Source organism: Saccoglossus kowalevskii, chromosome 9 (assembly GCF_978046115.1).
Source record: "Saccoglossus kowalevskii chromosome 9, keSacKowa6.1, whole genome shotgun sequence".
NCBI classification, from domain to species: Eukaryota; Metazoa; Hemichordata; class Enteropneusta; family Harrimaniidae; genus Saccoglossus; species Saccoglossus kowalevskii.
The window spans coordinates 12552777-12577646 of record NC_140649.1 but is presented as its reverse complement, the minus strand read 5'-3'; the positions used below and the strand labels follow the sequence as shown (position 1 = coordinate 12577646).

At 35.3% G+C, this 24870-nt stretch overlaps 2 protein-coding genes across 2 annotated transcripts in view; one reads left to right on the top strand and one right to left on the bottom strand.

Moving 5' to 3' along the window:
* Positions 1 to 3876: 3876 nt before the first annotated feature.
* LOC100371660 (lysine-specific demethylase RAD23B-like) lies at positions 3877 to 22861 on the bottom strand. The gene is made up of 9 exons (XM_085503175.1): positions 22555 to 22861; positions 22313 to 22394; positions 19514 to 19593; positions 17235 to 17374; positions 15464 to 15683; positions 14276 to 14477; positions 10725 to 10855; positions 6322 to 6516; positions 3877 to 5677 (listed from the first exon to the last, which is right to left on the bottom strand). Exons 1-9 carry the CDS (start codon positions 22618 to 22620, stop codon positions 5567 to 5569), a joined length of 1227 nt encoding a protein of 408 aa, XP_085359301.1. The 5' UTR covers positions 22621 to 22861; the 3' UTR covers positions 3877 to 5566.
* A 1338-nt stretch (positions 22862 to 24199) lies between these two features.
* Positions 24200 to 24870, top strand: part of LOC100371812 (protein zyg-11 homolog B-like) — a 46963-nt gene continuing 46292 nt past the window's right edge. The window contains exon 1 of the mRNA XM_002731728.3: positions 24200 to 24365. Coding sequence (XP_002731774.2) covers positions 24358 to 24365 — 8 coding nt within the window. The 5' untranslated portion in view covers positions 24200 to 24357. The remainder of the gene's footprint in view (positions 24366 to 24870) is intronic.

The window sequence follows — 24870 nt, the reverse complement described above, 5'->3', positions numbered from 1 at the left end:
TGTGTAAACGGCTTGTCCCAGCAACAAGGGAGATAATAGATGATATTATTCCTGGGTGACCCTTACAACACGAGAGATAATATTATCCCCGAGTTGTCCCAACAACACGAGAGATAATATGAAACCCTGAGTGGTTCCAGGGCAATGCACATTTCAAATAAAGAATTGAAGCAATCATCACAAAATGAACAAATCTGAAAGAGGTCCACATGTAGTACCTATATATGTAATATCAAATCAATCAGACTTGCGGTTTTTAACAAGAAATCAAAAATATCAGCTTTTACCAAAATGAAAAAAATATTCATCAAAATTAGAGAGTTGAATATATCATCCCAAAATAAACAAATCTGAGCGAGGTCTACCTGAGGTACATATACGTATAATATCAAAGCAATTGGACTTGCGGTTTTTAACAAGAAGCCAAAATATCACTTTTTTGAATCTCGTATATGGCGCCCCGGTTTTTATTATATACTGACGTTACTTTCACCTCCATGTCCTTCCATGGCTATATTACCATATTGGTATATATTCTATGTACATCTATATACCTGCTTATTCATACTGTTAAGGGATTGACATACACATACAGTGTATATATATATATATATATATATATATATATATATATATATATATATATATATATATATATATATATATATATATATATATATATATATATATATATATATATATATTCGTATTATAAGTATTAGGGCGTTTTATTTCTATTTCTGTTCTGCTATGCACAGAGCCATGTTAAGAGATTAGTAGGAGTATGTATTGTTTCATTTGAAACCAAAGCTTTCTCATAGGGCATCAGTTTGGTTTGCTCTCACGAAACGACACCATCGCCAGTTGTACATGTGGTCCTGTTGTGTATACTGTAAAACATGTCTTTTTCGCGAGCATGTCTTTTTAGCGAATTTAGCGAGAGAACTGATTTGCTAATTCAAGATATCGCTAATACTTTATTATAAATTCAAAATGGCCAAGGCTTGAGGATTTGTATACAGTAATCCGGAACATAAAAATCTGGGGCGCTTCATAATAACACACAACAGTTTTTCTTTGTTTTTATCAAGGTGATAACTGTGCATTTGTTTTGGCACGCGACAGACAAGTATTGTGAAAACTGGAAATTAACAATGACAAGAGAGATTCGCAAAATCAACATTTCGCTATAACGTCATTTTACCACAAATCGCTAAAATTGCATGTACAGTACTTCAGCACACATAGTGATCAAATCATGCCAGCCATGATTCCTGTATCAAATTGATAATCGAAACATTTTGATCGAAACAATGATCCAAGAGGAACTTTAAAAAGGGTGGTGCCAACTGACGTGAACACAACTGCTGTAATTCCTCTGCAAACACAAGGGATTACAAATTTCGGCACGTGCCGAGATCTTATAGCGTAAACGTAATAGAAGTGTACCGTGGCGTTCACGCTAGAGATCTCGGCACGTGCCGGGACCCCGGACCGAGTCGACACGTCCCGATGTATGCATGTGCCGAGATTTGCTGCCTGAACACTCGGCACGAAATCACATCCTCAGTGGTGAATTTAAGAAAACGTATACTGATCATACTAGTATGACAAGACGATGGAGGGAAGCCAAGGTATGTATGGTAATGAATGAAATGAATGCAAACCGTCGTCAGCGACGCATATTTATGTGCTGCTGCAACTTCTATTTTCTTGCAATGCTACATTGACGTGAACAAATAATTGTTTTTCGAATCTTCTTTGCCGTTCACGAGCACAATAACTCGTAATAAATACCATAACAAATGGATAAGTATAGTATTATTATCATCATATGCGTATCGTTTTCCTTGTTTGGATCACACAACAACGAATGAGGGCGTAACTTCGGCACGAGCCGAATGGGTCCCGACTAACATGAACGTAACTGCTGTAATCCCGAGATCCTATAACATGGACGTAACAGAAGTGAATGAGTGAATTGCAAACAGCGAATAACGACCCAGTAATGTTTGATAATGGTTTTTCTGCTCCTTGATTGCTTTTTCAATGTAACAATGGATACTGGCTTATCATTGCCAACATACACATGGCCACACATAGTTTCTCTCCCCTAATTTGTATGAAATTTATTATTTTACCACCTTGAGCGTACCACTTTTGGTAATATGGCCAATTGTTTCAGTCGTACGTGTATTTCTCTAATACTTTATATTTGCCTCCTCTGTACAAGTATCCTTATTATTCACCGTAACCTAAACGTTTTGTAGGAATCCAGTATCAAAATGAAATCCCCAAAAATCAAGTTCAGTGAGTTAGTTGACTGCTCGAAAGGGCAGTTTACACTAGAAAAAATAAAATTGTATTGTTTCCAAAATTACAACTACCGGTAGTTGCGTCAAATCAAATTTGTGTCAGTAGTGCATCATTTCTACTTGGAGGACACAAATATACGATTACGTAGTTTAAATGAAATTAGCCATGTAAAAAAAAATAATAAAAGACATGCTTTCAGACTGTTAAAAGTCTCACTCGGAGGTTGTAGATTACATGTAGTTTCTTAATGAAAAATTGATCATTGGTGTCAGACAGATGGAACATATCAAGCTACGAGAGCAGTGGGAAAGCTAACCAATCAAAACATAAAATGCGAGGAATAGGAACAGGAATAAGTATGAAAACAATTTGAATGTGTCGCAAATTGGTGTTGAAACGCAAAATCAAATTCCAGTTTATTTACGAGTCACAGTCGTAACATGCTAAATACTCCATGCAAAGTTCATAGTACAGTCATCAGCACACATGCTCACAACACTGAAATCAAAAGAGCTAACATTTCCATTTCGAGCGAGTAACAGTATAGATAGAAGTAACAGTATGCGTCCAAGCATAAAATTATTTGCCATGTGAAACCATTTCGTCAGAAACTTGCACAATTTGCAGTTTCACTTACTGAAAACAATCCTCCTTGTGGGTTTGTCTCGAAAAGAAATTAATACGTGCTTTTATACACAACTTTGCTTATATAACAATAGTTGAATTCAAAGGCGTCAAGATTTCCCTTATTGGAAATAAATATCCATAGAAGAACGCATAAAGCAAAAAATGACTCGTTTGCTAGATACTAGTTAAATAATAACACGTTTGTGAGGGTAATATCACGATTTGTTGCCTGCCCAATGGGATGGTGGTCATGACTCGCATCGTAGAACGCGACGCAGCGATCCCGGCTGCAACGTTTCAGTGGCGGCTTTGCCTACATTTTTGCTTCATATAAAGAATACCCTAAACATCGTAACTTACTTAATATCCATTCTGGCATGTTCGCTGTCTATTGTAGTTTCAGCGACGGGCAATATACCATGTACTACCATTTGTATTCAATGTCATGTGACCAAGTCTCAAGCAATCACAGAATGCGTAACAGCAGTGAGATGTGATAATTAATTTTACCTAACGCTTGTGTATGACTCACAAGAGTAAATTCAGTAGAGAATGGAAATCATGAACTAGTACCCAGTTCGTTGGGGGCGATTTTTAAGTTGCCAGAAGTTTGTCCAAGTTGAGCCCCTTTGTCAAGGTTTCTCACAAGCCTCCACATCCAAAATTTCAAAAGTATGCAGAAAATAGCAAGATGTCATAACTTGTATATGAATGAAGAAGTTTTCCATTATTTTCCAAAATGTCAAAGCTAACATAGATGCCAACAATAAAGTAAAATATCTGCACAAAACTACACACTCCTGAATGAAAAGTGAATGGGCATAGCAACTGACCAACCAAAGAAATCCACATCAACCCTTTGGTACTAGATATTTCACACAGAAGAATCTGTTTTAACAGATTAGTACAAAACAACATATAGCCTGCAATGAGTATAGCTTAAATTTTTATTAATTCATTGAAAAAAAGCCATAATGAACAGAGTGTAATGGGACAGAAATAAAGTCAGGATTTACAGATCAGAACACCGTTTGTTAGAGGGGGAAAGGAGAAGACTGAGTATTGATCCCTAAATTAACAGAACAGAAGAAATTATCTTCCTTGCAACTTTTTATGAACATTGCCAGCAGCATTTGTCACATCACATCTTTGCCTTCAATTGTAACATCACCATTTATACATATATTGAAAGTCTGAATATAATTGACAGGGTGTGTTGAAATGAAATTCCAGCTTAGTGATCAACTAATCAACAAAGTTTAAATGTAAATACTTGTATGATTGTAATAGTCTACTGTATTCTTTATTCACACAATTCTATCTTTAAAGCGGGAGAATCATCACCTGCGCACACGTGGGAATTGAGTCCCAAGCAATAACACACGCTAAAAACGCAAAGGGTTATGGGTAGACGCTTGTTTATAAACACTGACACGCTATGGCCATCTGACGCATGCGCAGGTGACGACTCTCTCGCTTTAAAATTCTGTCTGAGTTTTGAATCAAAATACACCTACTCTGTTTGAATCAGTAATTTTCACTGCACTCTAGTTGCATGTATCCCTCATGAAAACGGTTGTATGGGAATCTGCTTGTTAAGATATAGAAAATGTTCAAGTCAAAACAAACACTGCTGGTGATTTTCCTAAGAGCTCATGCAAGGAAGAATAATAGTAGTTTCCTGGTCAGTTTTATTTCGTCACTCACTGTACATCAAAATAGCAAAGAAAACTTACAATTTGGCAAGCTGCAACAAATCCTAAACATTCTGTACATCCTATGACAAATGCTAAAATAGTTGAACCATAGTTTACACTGTAAAAAACTTTATTACTTCCCAAGACAAATAATAATATGTAGAATGTTGAACTTGTTCTGACATAAATTTTGTACACAAAAAGCTCAGAGGTTGAATTCATCAAACAATTGCAAATCACTTCACAGTAAACATGATATGATAATCATGCATTTTATAACTACCGTACTTTGCATATGGGCCTCGAAGTCAACTGGCATGCTAATGTTTATAAGAAGTATTCATTAATGAGGCCGAGTTCCAAAGAGGAAGAGGGGGCTGCACCAGCCTGTCACAAGCAGGAGTATGGCAGACAAACAAATTGTTTAAGTTTGATAACGTGCAACAGTTCAGGAATACAGACAACGGCTCTGTTCATGGTATTATTAAAAAACAAAACATTGCTATTGATAATACAAATGGAACATAAATGCACAATATTTTCTCATTGAGGGCAGTGAAGAAATAAACAGAAGTTGAATCAAATTAATAAATACATACATTTGCCAAGTAAAAGAAATAGTAACATTTGCAAACACATGGGTAATTGGTGCAACTTCTGGAATAGCACATTCACTGAACTTTATTATCCTCTGATCGTAGGTCTGCATTTTCTCCAATGAATAACATTCATATTGTTTCAAAATCGGGCTTCCTCCTTACACTTAGTAAACCCCAACTAATTTTTATGCATGAGAGGTATGACCCATGGCATTTAAAAAAATAATAGAATACCAATTTATATGTAACAATATGAACTGAGAGAGGCAGATATGGGCAAGGTTATAATTTCTACACGAGACAAAAGAGATGGGGGTAGGGCGACAATTAGTCATCATCACCGTTTTGTAATAAAAAATTTGCTGCTAAATTTTCATTCTTTTCACATGCAAAATAAGCTTGAATGACCAGTCCTTCGGGAAAACCAAGTGCTTTTAACTAAAAAAACAAACAAAGAGAATTAATTAGACGAAACCTTATTACAGTCCCAGTGAATAATATAATAACACAAATTTGATTCCTTAAACAAAACTCATAAACATCTGCTAAAACAAGGTGAAATTGTGAAACCATTGACTCATGATTTTAAAAATCCCCCACTTCAATTCAAATTATTGACCCCACTTTTTTCCCCATGTTTCTTTAAATCTTGGATAATATTGATTTTGAAGCAGATGCTCTACAGAGGGTCGGCATGGGGTATTTTCGTAAGCTGTAATCCATTGCTTTCATTTTCATAATAATGTAATTTAAATAAATAAAAAAAGTAAATTCGTAGACATGGAAAATTTGTAAAATGTAATCAGTTGTTTTATTCGTCCATAATTTGTACAAAGATCATATTTATTTGTAAGCATTATAAAGCATTTTCCATATTAAATGTCGTAATTTGTACGAAATTTCCAATTCTAAAAATGTAATAGGTAATTTGGAATTTGCTTTGTCTGTAATTTTGAAAAAAACGATTTTTTACTGTAAATGAAACTTACCATTTTATTACCTGTAAAAACGTAAAATTCATTCATTACAACATTCTGATATAATAGGGAGCAACAATATAAACAACCTTTACCCAAACTTACCCGTTCAATTGCTTCTTTTTCTTGTGGTGTAACTTGTATGTAACTCGTTCCACCAGGACCTGTACCTACTTGACCCCCACTAGTAGGGGCACCACCGCCACTGCCACCACCACCTCCCCCTCCGCCGCTTTGCTGTTCACCTCCAACAGGATTATTCAACATTTGAATAAATTGCTCTTGATGTTGATTAATAAGCTGTAATATTAGAAAAGTACAAGTTATTTTTTTCACTCAATTATCACAACATAATTATCATAAAGGTAGCCACTATAGACAAAATAGCTCAGTTTCCTTTCACTGCAAGATCCCATGTTATACATGAAATCGAACATAAAAACAGGACAAACAAAGGTCATAACGTTGTAGTCGCGTCAAACATCGCGTGGGATTCGGCAAATGTGAAAATATTTTGGGGGATATTTCCATGCTTAATAATGTGCTGTACACATTTGATGATAGTCAATTTCGATGAAGTAAGGGTATTCAGATGCAATATTCCCTTTCAAAGATTGGCCTTTCGATGTGAGCTACGAAATAAAGCATTTTTTGCGACACGTTCGGTGCCTGTCTTTTACGCAACTCGCTCAATGTCACAGTTAAATGGGAAATCACTTATTAAAAGTACTAATAAAATTTGATATATTAATATTATTACGAGCAGAAAATTTGTAATAAGAATCTCCTCATTGCGATACTGGCATTCAAATAAGGTTTGTTTTCTAACCAAAAAAAGAGAGACAGGCCTTGCAACTAAACTGAACACTAAACATCGAGGTGAAAATACTCAAATCAAAAATGTCACTTCCCAAATGGAAAGCAGTCACATCAAACATCTATTAAAACCTACCTAGGGCTTTTCAACCAGAATGCTCTATTGCACAGCTCTATAAACACTAAAACTGTCTGGTTTTCGAGTCTGAATTGTTTTCTCAAGTCAAATAACTTTGTTCACATAATCTGCCTTCGACATTTTATATTCTTCTCCCATTACGAATTTTGCACAGAACATTTTACAACACTCACTGAAGGCCTTCAAAATGAGAATTTCTGTAAAATATATATAGATCTATATATGTTTTGGGGTGGTGGGGGTTTTAAGTCACATAATGCCAGACTACTATTTTGAGATATAAAGTCCTCTCTGTGATATAATGTCTTGGCCTACACCTCAACATTCATCTTGGGTTGGACTTTATATACACATCAATCTCAATCAAAGAAAGCTTAGAAAGAACTCCCATGTGCTGAGAGTATTGGAGACACATTAAATATAATTCGAAATTACTTAGCTGAAAACTAATTATGCAAATCAGAAAATTAATATGACCAGATTTGAGTGTAAAACTAATGAGGTCTGCGCAATGTAACAGAAAATCTATGTCTCCAAGTTAATTGAAATGTGATTAGAACCAAAAAATTATGAATTATTATGCTTATTAGGGAATTAATATGAACAGATTTTTACCCCAAACTAATTAGGTTTGTACATTGTCCTAGAGCATCTTTATACTAAGTTTCATTGAAATGGAATAATTACTAGTAGTACCGTGAAAACTCCAAAATTTCGACCCCTCTAAAAATTCGTTCGCCTATTTATTTGCCGGGTTTCGGTGTTTTATTTACCTCCAAATTTTCGATTACACTAAAAATTGCCGACTCATTCTTATTCGAAAATTGCGACTAGTTTTAGTTTTCCCACAAACGAAAAAAAAAACGATGTGAGCGTTCAAACGGGACCTTCCTCGAAGGCATGAATCCGGGTTTCTGATTGACTGAGAGATTTTTATTTTATTGGTAACGAAAATATATTCTAAATAAACGAAGTTTGAAATAAAAACGAACACAAAAATCTCGGCATGCTGCGTTTCTGAATTGTTGATTATTACTGTACTCAGTAGTGATTATAATAATGTACACAAAATAAATTTGTTGAATGGTTATGAAATACAAATAAAAGTCAACTTAGTTTCATCGTAAGCGAATGATTCCGGTCTCGTATAAACGTTTGATGCTGTAGGATATCCGCCATGTTCTCTTAGGTCAAATAGGTCAAATCGCTAATTAACCAATCAAAAAGCTGGATGATGCCAACGTGTTCAAATTACCATAGCTTATTTAAATATGTTAATGTTATTGAACGCAATGCGGAAGAGATTGGTGTTGTAGTACGATGTTTTGGCTTGGATTTTGATGCGAAAACGGCATGATTTTTTTTAAATAAAAAAATTAGTTGTTTTTAAAAAATAAACTGGTCATCTGAAGAATAATTTAACATTGTTCACAGTGATAACAGCTTATTCTCGAAAGGAAGCTTACCCGTTCACGCTAGTCACGATAAAAATCATACACGTGTACTCTTGAATAGACAAACGTCAATGACTACGGTAAAACTTAGACTCTATTTTAGCCGGCAGGATTGATTGAAATGTCCGAAAAATGACGCCAAAATACACCTTAAAAGTCCCATTTTATTTTCTTAAATCCCATTTTATTTTTTAATCCAAGGGCGAATTTACGGCAGAATTTGGTCCCTCAAATAAGGGACACGTGAGCTTTGATTCTAACCGGATACATTGCACTGGGTCGGGGAGATAGTTTGCTAAACTTCCATGCATCTTTTGTCCAATGGGTACCTGTACTTCGAACATTCGCAAGTTTTTCTAGGTAGTGCGAGACAGCTTTGTCTTTTGACCTATTAGTTTTGTGCTGACCTCTTCTCCGCGTCTTGATGTTTTGTTTTGCTTGTCATAATACTCACTGATTGATGACTTTGTTTAGATTTTGAGTTACAACTCGGCCACGACCTTTGCTTTTACCGTGAAACATGAGGAAGTTTACGTCAATTGACGGACATTGCATTTTTTAAAAACTAATGAAGCACACTGTCTATCATCCCCATTTTTTCATTTGCTGATTTCTATTCTGAAAAATTCGACCGTCCGAAAATGCACCTTAATTTTGACTCTAAAAACACGTCACATATCTAACACCAATTATTTAAAACCGGTCGAAATTTTGGAGTTTTTACGGAACTTTAGATATCAGTGTGAAAGCTTAAAATTGGTTAATTATGCAAATTAGGTAATTAATATGTACAGATTTTAACCCACAATTATTCAGGTCTGTCTATTGTCCTACAGCATCCATGTACATTCATTGATATGTGATGTATAGTACCTGAGATATCAGTGTGAAAGTTGGTTAATTATGCAAATTAGGTGATTAATATGCACAAATATTTACCGGAAACTAATTGGGTCTGCATAATTCTAGATTCATTGAAATGTGATGATTAGTACTTTAGATATCAGTAGAAAAGCTGAAAATTAATTATGCAAATTAGGTAATTAATATGCACAATTATTTACCCTAAAACTAATCAGGTCTCTGCATAGTCCTAAAGGATCTATGTACCAAGTTTCATTGAAATGCGATGATTAGTACTTGAGATACCCGTGGAAAAGCTGAAAATTAACTAATTATGCAAATTAGGTGATTAATATGCACAAATATTTATCGAAAACAATCAATCTCTGCATAGTCCTTGAGTATGTAAGTACCAAGTTTCATTGAAATGTAATGCTAACTACTTATATCAAATGCTGAAAATTAATTATGCAAATTAGGTAATTAATATGTACTGATATTACCATAAAAACTATCAGGTCTGTGCAGTGTCGTATGACATCTATGTACCAAGTTTCATTGAAATGTGATGATTAGTACTTGAGATATCAGTGGAAAAACCGAAAATTGACTAATCATTATGCAAATTAGGTAATTAGTGTCCACAAATTATTACCAAAAACTAATCAAAACCTAGCATTAGTTCAGAGCATCTATGTACCAAGTTTCATCAAAATCCAATGAGTGGTTGTTTAGATATCAGTGGAACAGTCATGGAACCACTAAAAAATAGCTAATTATCATGCAAATTAGGTAATTAATATGCACGGATTTTTACCAAAAATTAATCAAATCTGCGCATATGTTCAGAGCATCTATGTACCAAGTTTCATCAAAATCCAATGAGTGGTTCTTTAGATATCAGTGGAACAGTCATAGAACAGCTAAAAATTAGCTAATTATCATGCAAATTAGGTAATTAACGAGCATGGATTTTTACCAAAACCTAATCAAATCTGCGCATTGGCCCAGAGCATCTATGCACCAAGTTTCATCAAAAACCGATGTATGGTTCTTGAGATAGCAGTGGAACAGTGGAACAGTCGGACACACATACACACACACACACATACACACATACACACATACACACATACACACACACATACAGACACACTAACTGCAAAGACTCCCATTTTGTGCTTCGCACATGGGAGTCAAAAATGGCATCATGGAAGTCGAATGCTTGCAGAAAGATGCAACACAAGAAAACTCACCTGTAAGAGTTGTGGATTTGATTGACCTAATTGTTGTAGTAAAGCAGGTAATAACGAAGGGTTCTGTTGAATTATCTGTCTCATCTGCTGGAATTGAGGCTGTTCTCGAAGAAAAGCTAAGGGGTCTTCCTCTATAAAACAAGGGTCAAATGTCAGGACATTATGAAATCAAAGAAAGCTTAGAAAGAACTCCTGAGAGTTTTGGAGACACATTAAAAATTAATTCAAAATTACTTATACTTGATATTGATGGAATAGCTGAAAACTAATTATGCAAATAAGGTAACTAATATGAACAGATTTAAGTGTAAAACTAATAAGGTCTGCACAATGTACCAAGTTTCATTGAAATGTGATTAGAACCAAAAAAATATTAGTTATTATGCTAATTAGAGAATTAATATAAACAGATTTTAACCCAAAATTAATCAGGCTGTCTATTGTTCTAGAGCATTTATGGACCAAGTTTTATTCAAATGTGATGATCAATACTTGAGATATCAGTATTAATTAATTATGTTAATTAGGTGATTAAGAAGCATAAATATTTACCAAAAACTAATATGGTGCATAGTCTTAGGTTCATTGAAACGTGATGGGTACTCTTTAAAAGTTTCATTGAAATCCAATGAGTGTTTTTTAGACATCAGTGCAACAGCCATAGAACAGCAAAAAATTAACTAATTATGCAAATTAGGTAATTAATAGCAGGGTTCTCCCCAGAAAAAATGCATAGCGCCGGGGCTAATTTGCATAATAATTTGCATATCATTTACATATCTTTCCTTCATTGATTAACAGAACTTATTTACAATTATGAATATTAGTGAGCTCAGTCACAGGGCAAATATTTTTTTTAATGGAATCAACACATTATGTTTCACAATTTAGAAGAGTTTGAAACATTCTCGAAATACAAATGCTGCAGACTAAAAACACAAATAAATTATTGTTGCAATTTAATTGTTTTGTAAAACGTTGAAGGAAACTCATTCAAAACGTTAAGCCAGATTTATGTTCACGAATCTCATAATTTTATTCACTCCAAAAACATTCTCCTTCAAAAAATCGATCACGTAATTAATTGACGTATTGTTGTAATTTATTATTCGTACCATCAACTTCTAAAACGTTTACAATTACAGTAATGAGCGAACAAATAAAGCTTCAAAACGATCATCAAAGTTACGACGTGACATAACTTACTTGGCCATGTTATACACCAGTTATAGCAATAATTCCTCAACAAATTTTACTTTTTTTTTTTTTTTTGATATGAAATGTAAGTAAAATCCGACTTATTTTTATCGGGAGCGATTATTTTTGATCACTTGATCGCTTTGGTAAAAAAAAACAGAACCGCCATGATGTTTGTGAAACATTAGCATGTGTCCTTTGACCCGATGGGTCAAGAATGCCATTAACCAATCAAAATGCCGCATGGTAATGCCGGTAGAACCGAAGTTTTCCGAATGGTAGTGATCATAAAGATTACATTGCGGAAGTAAAGCGATGTCGGAGCACGATGTGTTGGCATCGATTTCAATTGACAACTGCATGATAGCTTTCGAAATAGGTGATTTGCAATTTTTAAAAGGTAAATTAGGTCTTGAAAGAAGAGTTTTTACATGATTCACAATGATAACAGTTCAAATGTATTTTACCAAATCACGCAATAAACACGTTGTTTTTTTCTTGAGTAGCGTGAACTGATCGTGAACTCCGATTTGACCATGTTATATCGAGGTGGAATTGATTTTGAAATAATTTTAGCTTTCAATCTAAAGACTGTGTCTATCGCAGAAAGTATTTACTTACAAACAAAGAGGTGCTAATTCCACAAATTTGACTAGCCGCTACGTATCGTGCGACTAGGTCTATTGTTTATAAATTATAATCCACGACTGACAGGATGCGTGTCGGTCGGTACGTAATTATACTAACAATCAGACAATAGTCCTCGTCGGAAGCATTTCCGTGGTGGTCACTAATTTTGAGTGACGGTCGGGGCCGACCGACGTGGCGAACAAAGATTTTTCACATCTGATATTGGCATGTCAAATATGAAATCAAGCGCCGAGGTGGGAACACATAGCGCCAAGGTCCCAAGTGAAGCGCCGAGATTCACAGGTATAGCGCCGCGGACCTCGGCGCTAAAAAGCCCTGGGGAGAACCCTGAATAGGCACAATTATTTATTCCAAAATTAATCAGGTCTCTGCATAGTCCTAGAATATCTATGTCGCAAGTCTCATTGAAATGAGATGATTAGTACTTGAGATATCAGGTGAAAAGCTGAAAATTAACTAATTATGCTAATAAGATGATTAATATGCACAAATATTTACCCCAAAACTAATTAGGTCTCTGCACTGTCCTCAAGTAACTATGTACCGAGTTTCATTGAAACATGATCATTACTACTCAAAATATCAAAAGCTGAAAATTAATTAATTATGCAAATTAGGTAATTAATATGTACTGATATAACCCTAGAAACTATCAGGTCTGTGCAGTGTCACATGACACCTATGTACCAAGTTTTATTGAAATGTTATGATTAGTACTTGAGATATCAGTGGAAAAGCCGAAAATTGATTAATCATTATGTAAATTAGGTAATTAATAATATTAACAGATTTTTACCCAAAACTAATCAAATCTGCACATTAGTTCAGAGCATCCATGTGCCAAGTTTCATTGAAATCCAATGAGTGGTTCTTCAAAAATCAGTGGAACAGTCATAGAACAGCTTAAAATCAGTTAATTATCATGCAAATTAGGTAATTAATATTCATAGATTTTTACCTAAAACTAATCAAATCTGCGCACTAGTTCATGTGCCGCATTTCATCAAAATCCAATGAGTGGTTCTTTAGATATCAGTGGAACAGTCTTGGAACAGCTAAAAATCAGCTAAGTATCATGCAAATTAGGTAATTAATATTCATAGATTTTTACCAAAACCTAATCAACTCTGTACATTATCCCAGAGCATCTATGTACCAAGTTTCACCAAAATTTGATAAGTGGTTCTTGAGATAACGGTGGAACAAAAAAAGTGACATACATACATACAATGTACATACATACATACATACATACTGACAGGGTAACTGCAAAGACTCCCTTTTGTGCTTCGCACACAGGAGTCAAAAATGCTTATCAATAGACCTTCAACAGCTTCTGAGATCTCAGAGTGAGAGCCACAAAACTTGTCTTTACCCCTCTAAATAGTTTTTCATTGTCTTCAATCATCATGTCATCTATTTTACTGACCCATGTTAACCATGGTATTATTCAGACCAGCAAATGCGATGACAAGTGAATGGAACACGGACTAAATCTGCACCCACTACTGTCACGTACAGGGCTCCCAGTTGAAGAGATTTTATCTTTGATTTATATGAAATGTATTTGTGCAACAAATTGACAATGAAAATAGAAGTATTTCACAATTTGTTGATGCCAATGTTCATACAGGGATAATCAGTCAATGTCAATGAAAATCTTCTACTTTCCCCACAGACTTACATACAACAACAGTACTTACCAGACTGACCACCCAATGGGGAGGTTCCCGAGGCGGCCGTAGTTGCAGGCGTAGTTGCAGGTGTAGTGGCGGCGATGGTGGTAGTACTTCCACCTGTTGCTGGGGTAGCTGGTGACTCTGTCCTTGCTGCAGCAGGTTCTGGTTGCTCAGCAGCTGCAGGCGCTGGGGCCTCTGCTTCAGCTAACACACTTTCTGGGATACCCTACGATAATCAATCAGTATGATTCCATTAGCGCAATTGACAGGAACAATGGTACAGTCAATTAATTTTTCACATAAAAGCTTGTTATATTAAGTAGCAGCACAACTCCTACATGTATAAGTAATATACAAAAACTTGCCAGATACAACAATAGGCACTGTGAGGCAAACCTTGTGTCTTAATAAAGGGTTAGATATACATGTAACTATTCAGGCTGACCCTTTTAATAGGTTATTTGCATAAGCACATGCAATTCTAAGAAAGCTATGCCATTGAAAAGCTGTATAAATATGTGCCCACAATTGGCGTTATGGTGTCTGAAAAAAGGCCGTCGGCATTATTCATTTTTTTTTAAGACTATGGTTTTGTTTTGACATTGGTTATGAATTACATGAGCTAAAAATGTTTACATTTGTTGCAAAATTGTCTTGAAAGGTCTGAGGGTGCTTGTGGTAAAACAAAGCCGCATGCAAATGTTTTTACTCTTTACACAATGCATTATGTTAACATATAACAAAACCAACTGTGAAGCTTCACCATTAAACTGTTCATATTAACATCATTCCCCCAAGACTACCAATTTGAAATTACAAAACAGGAATTGGGGTATCCGAACTTTGACCAATTAGCAATTTAGAATCATTATTTCCATAGAAATTAGTTTTGGTGCTCGCATATTTTGTTTGCTTTTTGTAATTTAAATTTATTTGATGGAACTTTTCTCTTAGTAAAATATAGAATTTCTGCATTTTTTTCCTGTTAGCTGCATCGATTTCAAAGTTATGTACTGTAAAATACTTTACTTTAGCTGGAATTAATTTTGTTGAATTAATTTTCACTGATTTCTGACCAGTTGAATGTAAAATATAAGAAAAAGGTATATTCGCTGGATTTTATTTTCACTGGATCAATCCTTTAGCGGAAATTAATTCCAAGCGAAAATAAAGTATTTTACAGTAACTCAATATTGTTAATGCACTACTTACACTCAAAAGATAATCTACAGCCCTATCTGGATTATTAAATGCAGCTCTGAGAGCTCTCACTACTGGATCTCTTTCATAACCCATATTCATTAGTTCTGCAACTACATTTTCATACGCAGCGCCAGTGAGCAGCGTTGATTCTGCGGCTGATAATGTAGAAGCTAGTGATGTACTTGCTGTCGTGGTGGTGCCTGCTGCCGTCTCTGTGCTTGCACTGGCACTGTAATGTAAACACACAAATAAAATTAGAGCAAAGTAGCTTGTAGCCCAGAATCTATGCCAAGTTTCATTTGATATACGCCACCTCCACTAATTCCATGTTGCGACACAAGTTTCTCAATATGATCAGCTAGTGCCTATAAATTTGATAGCTGTATATGAGATTATGCGAGAATTTCTCGTTTGCAATATTTAATATGGTTTGCCCTGTATATGTTAAAGCGGGAAATGAGTCCCAAGCAACGATAACACACGCTAAAAACGCAAAGGCTCATGAGTAGATGCTTGTTTGTAAACAATGACACGCTATGCCCATCTGACACATGCGCAGGTGACGACTCCCCCGCTTTAAGGTAGGTGTATCATAGAATAAGGTGGGGATATCATTACATAGGTAGGGGCAGAACACGGCATAAGATTGCAAGATGCATACATTTGCATCGTCGGAAGATCACTGCATAGAGTGGGAAGACCAAAGCATAGGGTAGGGAAGGTCATCTGCACATACAGATTAACCATATATACAAGTTGACAGTACACTATTGTTAATTTATTTACATGAACGTCAATCAAATCAACCTGATTAGATTAGTTAAATTGCTAGAAATCATGACTGCAGATCCCTGCTTATTTTGCTGAATGGTTTCGCCCTAATTAAGACCACCACTGTCACTTTAATAATGGTATTGGTAAAAATGGTAAGTTAACAGTTCTTGTAGATATTTGTTATTGAAAATGTTAAACACTGAAGTATGAACAAGTTAAAGAGTGCCCTCTATTGATAGCATGACAAAATGTAACATAATAAAAAAATAAAAGAAAATGGTAAGAAAAAGTAAAAATGAATAATTATAGGATTCCTTATTCCTTATTAAATAAGTTTCTAGCATGGGATTTAGTATCTTGTAAAGCAAAGGTCTTAACATTACACTATGAAATTTCCCAATAGACACTATATATAAATATATATATATATGTACTTAAAATATCTTTCAAATATCACCAAAAATAGAATTTTTGGAAACAAGCCAAAAATGACTATGAACATAGTGTTTTATTTTTAAAGATTTTTACAACATCCCATAGTGTGTGATGTATAAATCAAAATGGGTAAAGTGAAATTCTAAACCACTGTAACTTGGTGTCAGCCGAGTGCAGTGTAGAGTGAGTGGAATGCCGCATAGATTCTGAGCTATGTAGCTTATTATTGCAGTTGCATTTTAACCTAAAATTCATGAGTTGGGTGTGCAGTACATAATAAATACCAAGTGAAAAGCATGATGCTTGATTGGCCCCGGTTTCAAAAATGTTTGTGTTGCAATATTTATTGTGATCATGATGACTCAATAAATACTTCGAAGATGTAGTGTTCAGAGCATGTTCAAATTTTGTGTACAGTAATATATTTCACAAGTGTTGCATGGGACATGTACACAGCACAATGACTGTGGAACTTTATGTGTGCATGTAAAAGTGCAACAAGAAGGTTATAAAAACAGTGTCCATTTAGAAGTAGGTACAGCTTATCAAATAAATGATCATTAAAACTAACCTTTCTGTAGGTGGTTTATCGTCTATTTTCTCTTCTTTTGTTTCTTCTTTTTTCTCCTCTTTTGGTTTCTCCGCCGGTTGAGAAGGTGCTGTTGCTGGCTTGCTTTCCACAGTTGATTCTGTTTTAGGGGCAGCCTTGGGCTGGTCAAAATTAAAAATATTAGCAAATATTTTTAAACTTAAAGCCAAAGGCTAATAAGCCATCAACCAATCTCCTAACTTACTGGCCACAATTTTTAAGCTGTATAATGAACAATCCATTCTTTTAAACATTTTCTTAGATTATAGGTTTGGATGTGATAAAACCAGCTAGACACACTCACATTAGAACCAACACTAATCACAAATATTAGAAATATTTGATTCATTAATATTAAAAAGTTCATTTCTGATGACACAATATTTTAGGAACATTGTTGGTGGTACGTTTTTTACTTTGCCTTCCACCTATAGAAAACAAGTCATTGAAAATGACACAGTCCCCGTTAAATTTTTGAAAGTTCTCTTTGTGCTTGTCATATTAAAGCGGGGGGTTGTCGTGAGCGTGTCCTTGAAACTTGAGTTCCAAGTAAATTGTGGAAATATAGTAGTAAGTCCAAAAAGGACATCCATCCTAGCATGTATAAAGTACATGTATGTGCCAAATTTGAATGAAAACTGACAGAGCACTTCCAAGATACCGCATAAAAAAACAAAACAAGATGCCTGCCAGTTGACCATCTTTGATCCAATTGTGAAATAAATCGTCATGGACGAGTAACCTAACATGTATAATCTATGTACCAAGTTTGAATGACAACTGACAAAGCATGTCCAAAATACAACATTTTCAAAAAAAAAAGATGGCTGCCAGTCGGCCATTTTTAATCGAATCGCTAAACCACTGCATGTGCATATGTCCCAAATAAAGTACTAGGCACATGCAAAGAATGAACGGAATCCGGACGGACGCACAGCGCACGAACGGAGACCGAACGGGGACTAATAAAACACTTATTTACATCTTGAAAGACATGAAATTGAACGCATTGTACTCGACCGCGTTAGCGCCCATGCCCAGGAAAACGCCCACCTCCCAATTTTTATATTTGGGATCACATTCGGCAAAGCGCCCACCCCTTCAAAATAAATTTAAAACTTGGTCTTGCGTATTGAATCTTGATAATCGTTTCTATATGATACAGCATGGATATCGACCGCTGTGAATATGTTGTGAATGTGTAGACCACAGTAACCGTGCGTAAACTACGCTTCGACAATGACCTGTTAATACAAGTAAAGTGCGGTAAATATTTCATGCCATATTCAGTTTACCTCTCAAAAATGGCTAGTTACTAGTTTTTTGGAAAAACCATGTTGTTTATTCGCTGAAATCAATTCCAACAGATCGTACTTCGACATAGATAATTCGTTTCCGCATTGTGTTACCGGAAAATCTTCGGGAATTTCCGAAGAATTGCGTCGGTACAACACAGCATAACCAATTTGACCCATTAGGTCAAAGGACGCTGCTGCAGGTCAAGTCTGCAAATGCATCATGGCGGAAAGTAATTTTCATAGTGAGTTTGCGTACGATCCAACACCTTCGTCAGTGGAGATAATGAGAATTTTGACTTTGACTGTGTTCCAACAGACTCTAATTTTTTTAATTTCATAAATTCTGGTGGTACGTAATTAATATTGTAATAAAATATGCATATTTGTTGTGATCATTTCTGTTTCTTCATTGTGAAAATCAATGACGATGCAACTAATTTCGTAATTTGCTTTTCCCTCAAAGACGTAACCTATCACAAGATGAATCAAAATTTTCATTAGCACTCTTTTTCGAGGGGGGTGCTCGGGTAAGCGCCCACCCCTAAAAAAATCATGATTTTCAGAGTTGAGGCCCCTGGTCGCTAACGCGGTCGAGTATGGTATATATGATGAAATTATAATTCAGTACATTACACCCATATGATTCAATACTTCATGTTTTTTTTATTTTTCACAAAATTTTTTCACTCAAAATTCGACTGGAAAAAATAAAGTATATACTGTATACAATTTCCTTATTGCCATTTCTATTAACAGATATCCTTGTGAAAATGCAAAACAAACACCACCAACAATGTTCCTAGGAATTAACAATGTTGCATGCAGCACTGACCCACCACACTTACTAGTACCCAGGTTTAATCTGCTGACGTGTACACATTTTAAACTACAGTGTTAAAAATTCCCATATAAGCCTAGTTAGATCCTTTTGCAAAAAATCTGTAAGCAGGTTTTTCACCTTACCTTTGTAACCATGACAACTACAAAGTTTTCTTCACTCATATTATAATCACTAATCAGTTTATCATCTGCCAATATTCTTCCTGCAGGAAAAAGACAATGTGATTTTAACAAATTATTAGTAGTATACTGTTCAGGAAAGTCATCATATGACACATAAGAAACACAAAACGTAAGACTCACTGGCCAAAAGTGAATCTTTGTTTGTGATGTCACTTAGAAAGGATCATTATGAAACGCTCATGAAACATTTCAAAAATGTTAATTAATGTCAATGTTCAAAACTTCCCATTAAAGAAACAAGCAGCCTATCGGCTGAGATAGCTCCGCTGTTAGCAATGCACATTTCAATTAAAGAACTGAAGACATCATCAGAAAATGAACAATATGAATAGTATCAAAGCAATCGGACTTACAATTTTTAACAAGAAGTCGAAAATATCACTTTTTACCAAAAATGACAAAAATATTCACCAAAATTAGAGAACTGAATATATCATCACAAAATGAACAAATCTGAGAAAGGTCTACATGTAGTATCCATATATGTAATATCAAAGCAATTGAACTATTGGTTTTTAACAAGAAGTCAAAAATATAACTTTTTACCAAAAATTACAAAAATATTCACCAAAATTAGAGAATTGAAGATATCATCACGAAATGAACAAATCTGAGAGAGGTCCACATGTAGTACCTATATATGTAATATCAAAGCAATCGGACTTGCGGTTTTTAACAAGAAGTCGAAAATATCACTTTTTACCAAAAATGACAAAAATATTCACCAAAATTAGAGAATTAAAGATATCATTACAAAATGAACAAATCTAAGAGAGGTCCACATGTAGTACCTATATATGTAATATCAAAGCATTTGCACTTGCGGTTTTTAACAAGAAGTCAAAAATATCACTTTTTACCAAAAATGACAAAAATATTCACCAAAATTAGAGAATTGAAGATATCAACATGAAATGAACAAACCTAAGAGAGGTCTACCCAAGGTACATATACACCAAGTATCAAAGCATTCAGGCTTGTAGTTTTCAAGAAGAAGTCGAAAAAGTAAAACATTGACTCGGACGATGGACAATCACTCATATGATAAGCTCCGCTCGACAAAGTCGACAGCGAAGCTAATAAAAAGCTCAATTTAATTGTTTGTTTTTTTTCATTTTTAAACACAATAGGCTGTTGAATATCAAGATCAGTGGCAGTATAAATCATTGTTCTCATTTTTTTAGCATTAGCCTTGTTTCTAACAAACTAGATGTACAGATACTTACTGGTGACACTTCCTTTATTTCAGGACACCACATAAATCACCTTAATATAATTTGTTATACAAATCTGCACTGGATATTGGTAATGCAACAGTTAAAAAGCAGTAAGTGGAGAAGGGAGTATAGTTGAGGTGTTCCATAGCAACATAATGTGTTTAAAAATAAATTGCCTTACACGAATTTAACCACGATGGCAACAAAACTTTTGAACTTTTTTAATTCAAACTTCTGGTCAAAAATGAAATTTTTGAGGGTATCGCCACGTGGGAACATAGGATATAGCATTTGCTTACTTTTGCAAAGTACTAATGTTTATGTTGAGGAAATTAATATATTCAAGACAATGGAAGCATTTAATTGGTGTGGTTATAATCCCCTCTACATGTATGTATTAAATAAAATGTTAATTCTAGTCCTAACACAACACTGATACAGGAGTTTTTCCAGGAAAGTCTATTCATTTGGAAAAAAAAATGTACTCGAAGGCAACATAAGGATATTGACGTAAAAAAAAGTTAGGGGTTACCAGCCTTATTTTCAAGAAATTGATGGATGTATTTTAGTGGAAAGTCGCCATTTTGGCACTATTACTTTACGCAATATTCGTACTCTAACCTGTTGACATCACATATTATTAATGAGGGAGTCTATACTATTATTGCATCAGGGCCTGCTGATTTACCGACTTTAGTCAAGACTGAGATTTTGTTGTTCTGAAGTATTTAAAAAATCTGGAATTTAAAAAATGTCAAAAAATGCTTTGTGTTTTATGTAATTGTTTTTAAAATACAGATTTTCAAAAAATATTAGGACACGTTTCTCAAAAAGCTTAACTGTAACACACAAAATAATGCTATTTCATTGTAACATGAGACATTAACTTCAAGATTGTACATAATAAACTAATAAACATTGTCATGCAATTTATGACTAATTTTGTCAAAAATTGTAACTAAAAATGGAGCATTCTATGACTTCTTTTGGGTCAAAATTACTATCAGACAGGTCACATTTAAAGACTGTGGCCACATTTTATCCCTGATCAATCAGAATTTTATGGTTGCCAGAGGATCTGCTCCCCAGGGTAAAGGGGCGCATGGCCATGGCATGAGGGTGTTGTGCCCCTGTTCCCCGTGATAAATTGTTTAAATATCGCGATATAATATTTTTAACAAACTCCATCCACAAGCCGCCTGTTGTAGCTATAGATGATATTGAGATTGTCTAAATATCCCAATACATATGTGTTTATCACAATTACCTGGATTTACCTCCATAGACAACACACGTAAGTTGCCAAACTACTACAAAGACGATCATGCACCTAACTCCAGATCCCCCCTCCCCCCCATGCACAATTTTATGTCACCGCCTCTAATTGTACTTGCCATACATCGGGTATACATACACCGATATGAGAAAGGAAGGTTTGGATAATGCATTATCTCGAATGCAAAACGTGTCTGGGTGCAGATCAACAAAATCGGTGAGCATGCTTGTTTTGGGAGGTACGTACCTGCATATATAAGCTTTTGTCCAGCAGCTGGGAAGCCATCTTTGCCTCTAACTTCTTCTACTTTGGCTTTCAGGTCCTTTACCTGCAATTTAAGACAAAACTCAGTTAGATAACTTTGTCGATTGTCATTAAAACACCAAATTCGGTGTAGGATAGACTCGTATAACTCGATGAATCAGCATAACATGCATGGCGATCGAGCATCGAGACTCAAGGTTGAGCGGAGTCTGGAGGGGACTTACCGTTTTAGTCGGCTCAATTTCAACTTTGAACGTTTGCTGTTGCAATGTTTTTAGTGTAATTAGCATCTTGATGGTCTTTCTATGCGTAAATGAGGTACTGCTGGTTTAAAAATTGTCCAGTCCGGGTAAAATTGTCCAATAAATCAACGCATTCGCAAAAATAACACTGTCACAAGGTAATGTCCGCCATTACAGTGACGTCATTTATTTCAAACTGCGCCTGCGTGCTTGAAGTGAAGTCTCGCGAGATACGAGAAATAGTATAGGCGCATGTGACATAGTCTGGTCCCCTGCCCCAATTTCAACGCTGAGGGCGATTAAGAAAATAGGCTGATCCCACCTCAATGTTCCGCTCACCTGTACAGACTAAGGTTGGTATTTTGAAGATGAATATTTTCTTAACCGCCCTCAGCGTTGAAATTGGGGCAGGGGACCAGACTACATGTGACACATAGAGGGCGCAATGCGCAATTTTTTTTTTCACAGACGTATCACCAGATATATGTACACGCCCCAAACACGACCGTGGTACACCGGCTTACGTAACTTTTGTGCAAGAGCGTGTAAACAAGGCGACCGAGGCGTTTGCATTTTCCTAAAGGAACATATAACTGATACAAAAATGCGCAATGTGACTTGTGCCCATTTTCATAATCATTATGCGTCCCTTTTCCCGTGAGATTTTGGCTTCTTTCATCACTATTATTGCCTATACTTGTATGGAAGAATTGTGAAGTGCTGAAAGGACGCAACTCACAGGGAAAAAACGGAGGGTCACTTATGACGACAATTTGCGCAAGTTGCGCTATGGTCCCACAACTTTTAGTTGGAATTAATTTTGGCTGTTTTGTATGAAGTTTGTGTTATTAATTTTTGATGAAGCGAATATTGAATATAGGAAAAGGCGATTTCCACTGAATGCTATGCTCACCGATTCACTTCTTCAGCGAAAACAACACAAATCTATTCTGAATGAAAATAAAGTACTTGTAACATGGTCGTACGCTTCTATCAACTACCATTTCCCCGACCAAAAAAAAAAGAAAAAAAAAAACTTCGCAAGTTTCGAATGGGTAATAGAAAAGAAAATAGAATCTGGGAGCCAAATAAAACCGAAAATCCAGAGGAGGGATGGATACGATAATTGACATCCATGTTATTCATGCATTTACAGGACTAACATGTAAATTACTAAAAAAAGTATTCGACTATAAAGTCGTCACTGTACTTTTTCACCGTGTTTGGAATAGCTTTATATGTTATTTTTGTCAAAAGATCTAATTGCCTTGTTGATTGTATTTTAATCTTTGTATATGTTTTATTGTCCTTTATTTAATTGACTTTGTTTTGTAACTAATTTAATTGTACGTCTTTCAATAAAAGACTTTAGTTGGATTTTCAGCCCTGTCGTTTGACCTACGTTTTGCGAAAAAAAAGCTGCAACATTTTGTTGTTCTATAAACCAGAAAAACCGCATATGTTTAGACACTCCCTGATTTGGGTTTATTAATTAAAAATACAAACGATGACACTATCCAGTTGTCGAAATGCACCGATGTTTACTGTATTCATGCTGCATTCAAGACGAGACTCTCTGTGATACGTCATGTGTTTTTTTTATGAACAGCGCCACCCTATGATTTGACCTTTCGCCTATCGACTTTCCTCGAGAGGTCAATATTGTATGAGTTTCAAAATGGCTACCATCTGCCGGGAGGCACCTTATTAGGCCGCGTTAAAATCACGAAAATCGATTACTGGAAAAACAGGTATTAACTCAGCTGTGGTGGATGTTTTTTGGATATGGACAGGTAAGGACATTTATCGTATATTTCTTCATACTACATCGTCTGTCGTTGACGAAACGATCGCCGTATTGTATGGAGGGATTTCCATGACGTGTGTGTGTAATAGTCTAGGTAATCATAATGTTTATCGAGTCTTGCTTTTCGGTAGTCACGCGCCGGCATTTTTTATCGTCAAATGCGAAGGCGGCGTACATCTATGACATATTTATCGAATACACATCGGGTGTTTAGATTAATATATTGTTAAATTTCGAAGTGTTTGTAGTCGTATTAAAGACAGTTCGTCGCCGCGTCGACTCATGGCGACGTACACAACGTACTAGTATGTAAAATGCATGTTTGTTTACGAACACGCGCTGCGCGACGACCACTGCCCTTAATAATGTTAAACTCAGTGGTTTGCTGATCAAATACTGCAGGGACACTGAGTTGGTCACTCAAATTCAAATTTACATTTTAATATATCACGAGAAAGGTGATACTAAATCTTAAAACGTATTTGTCATCT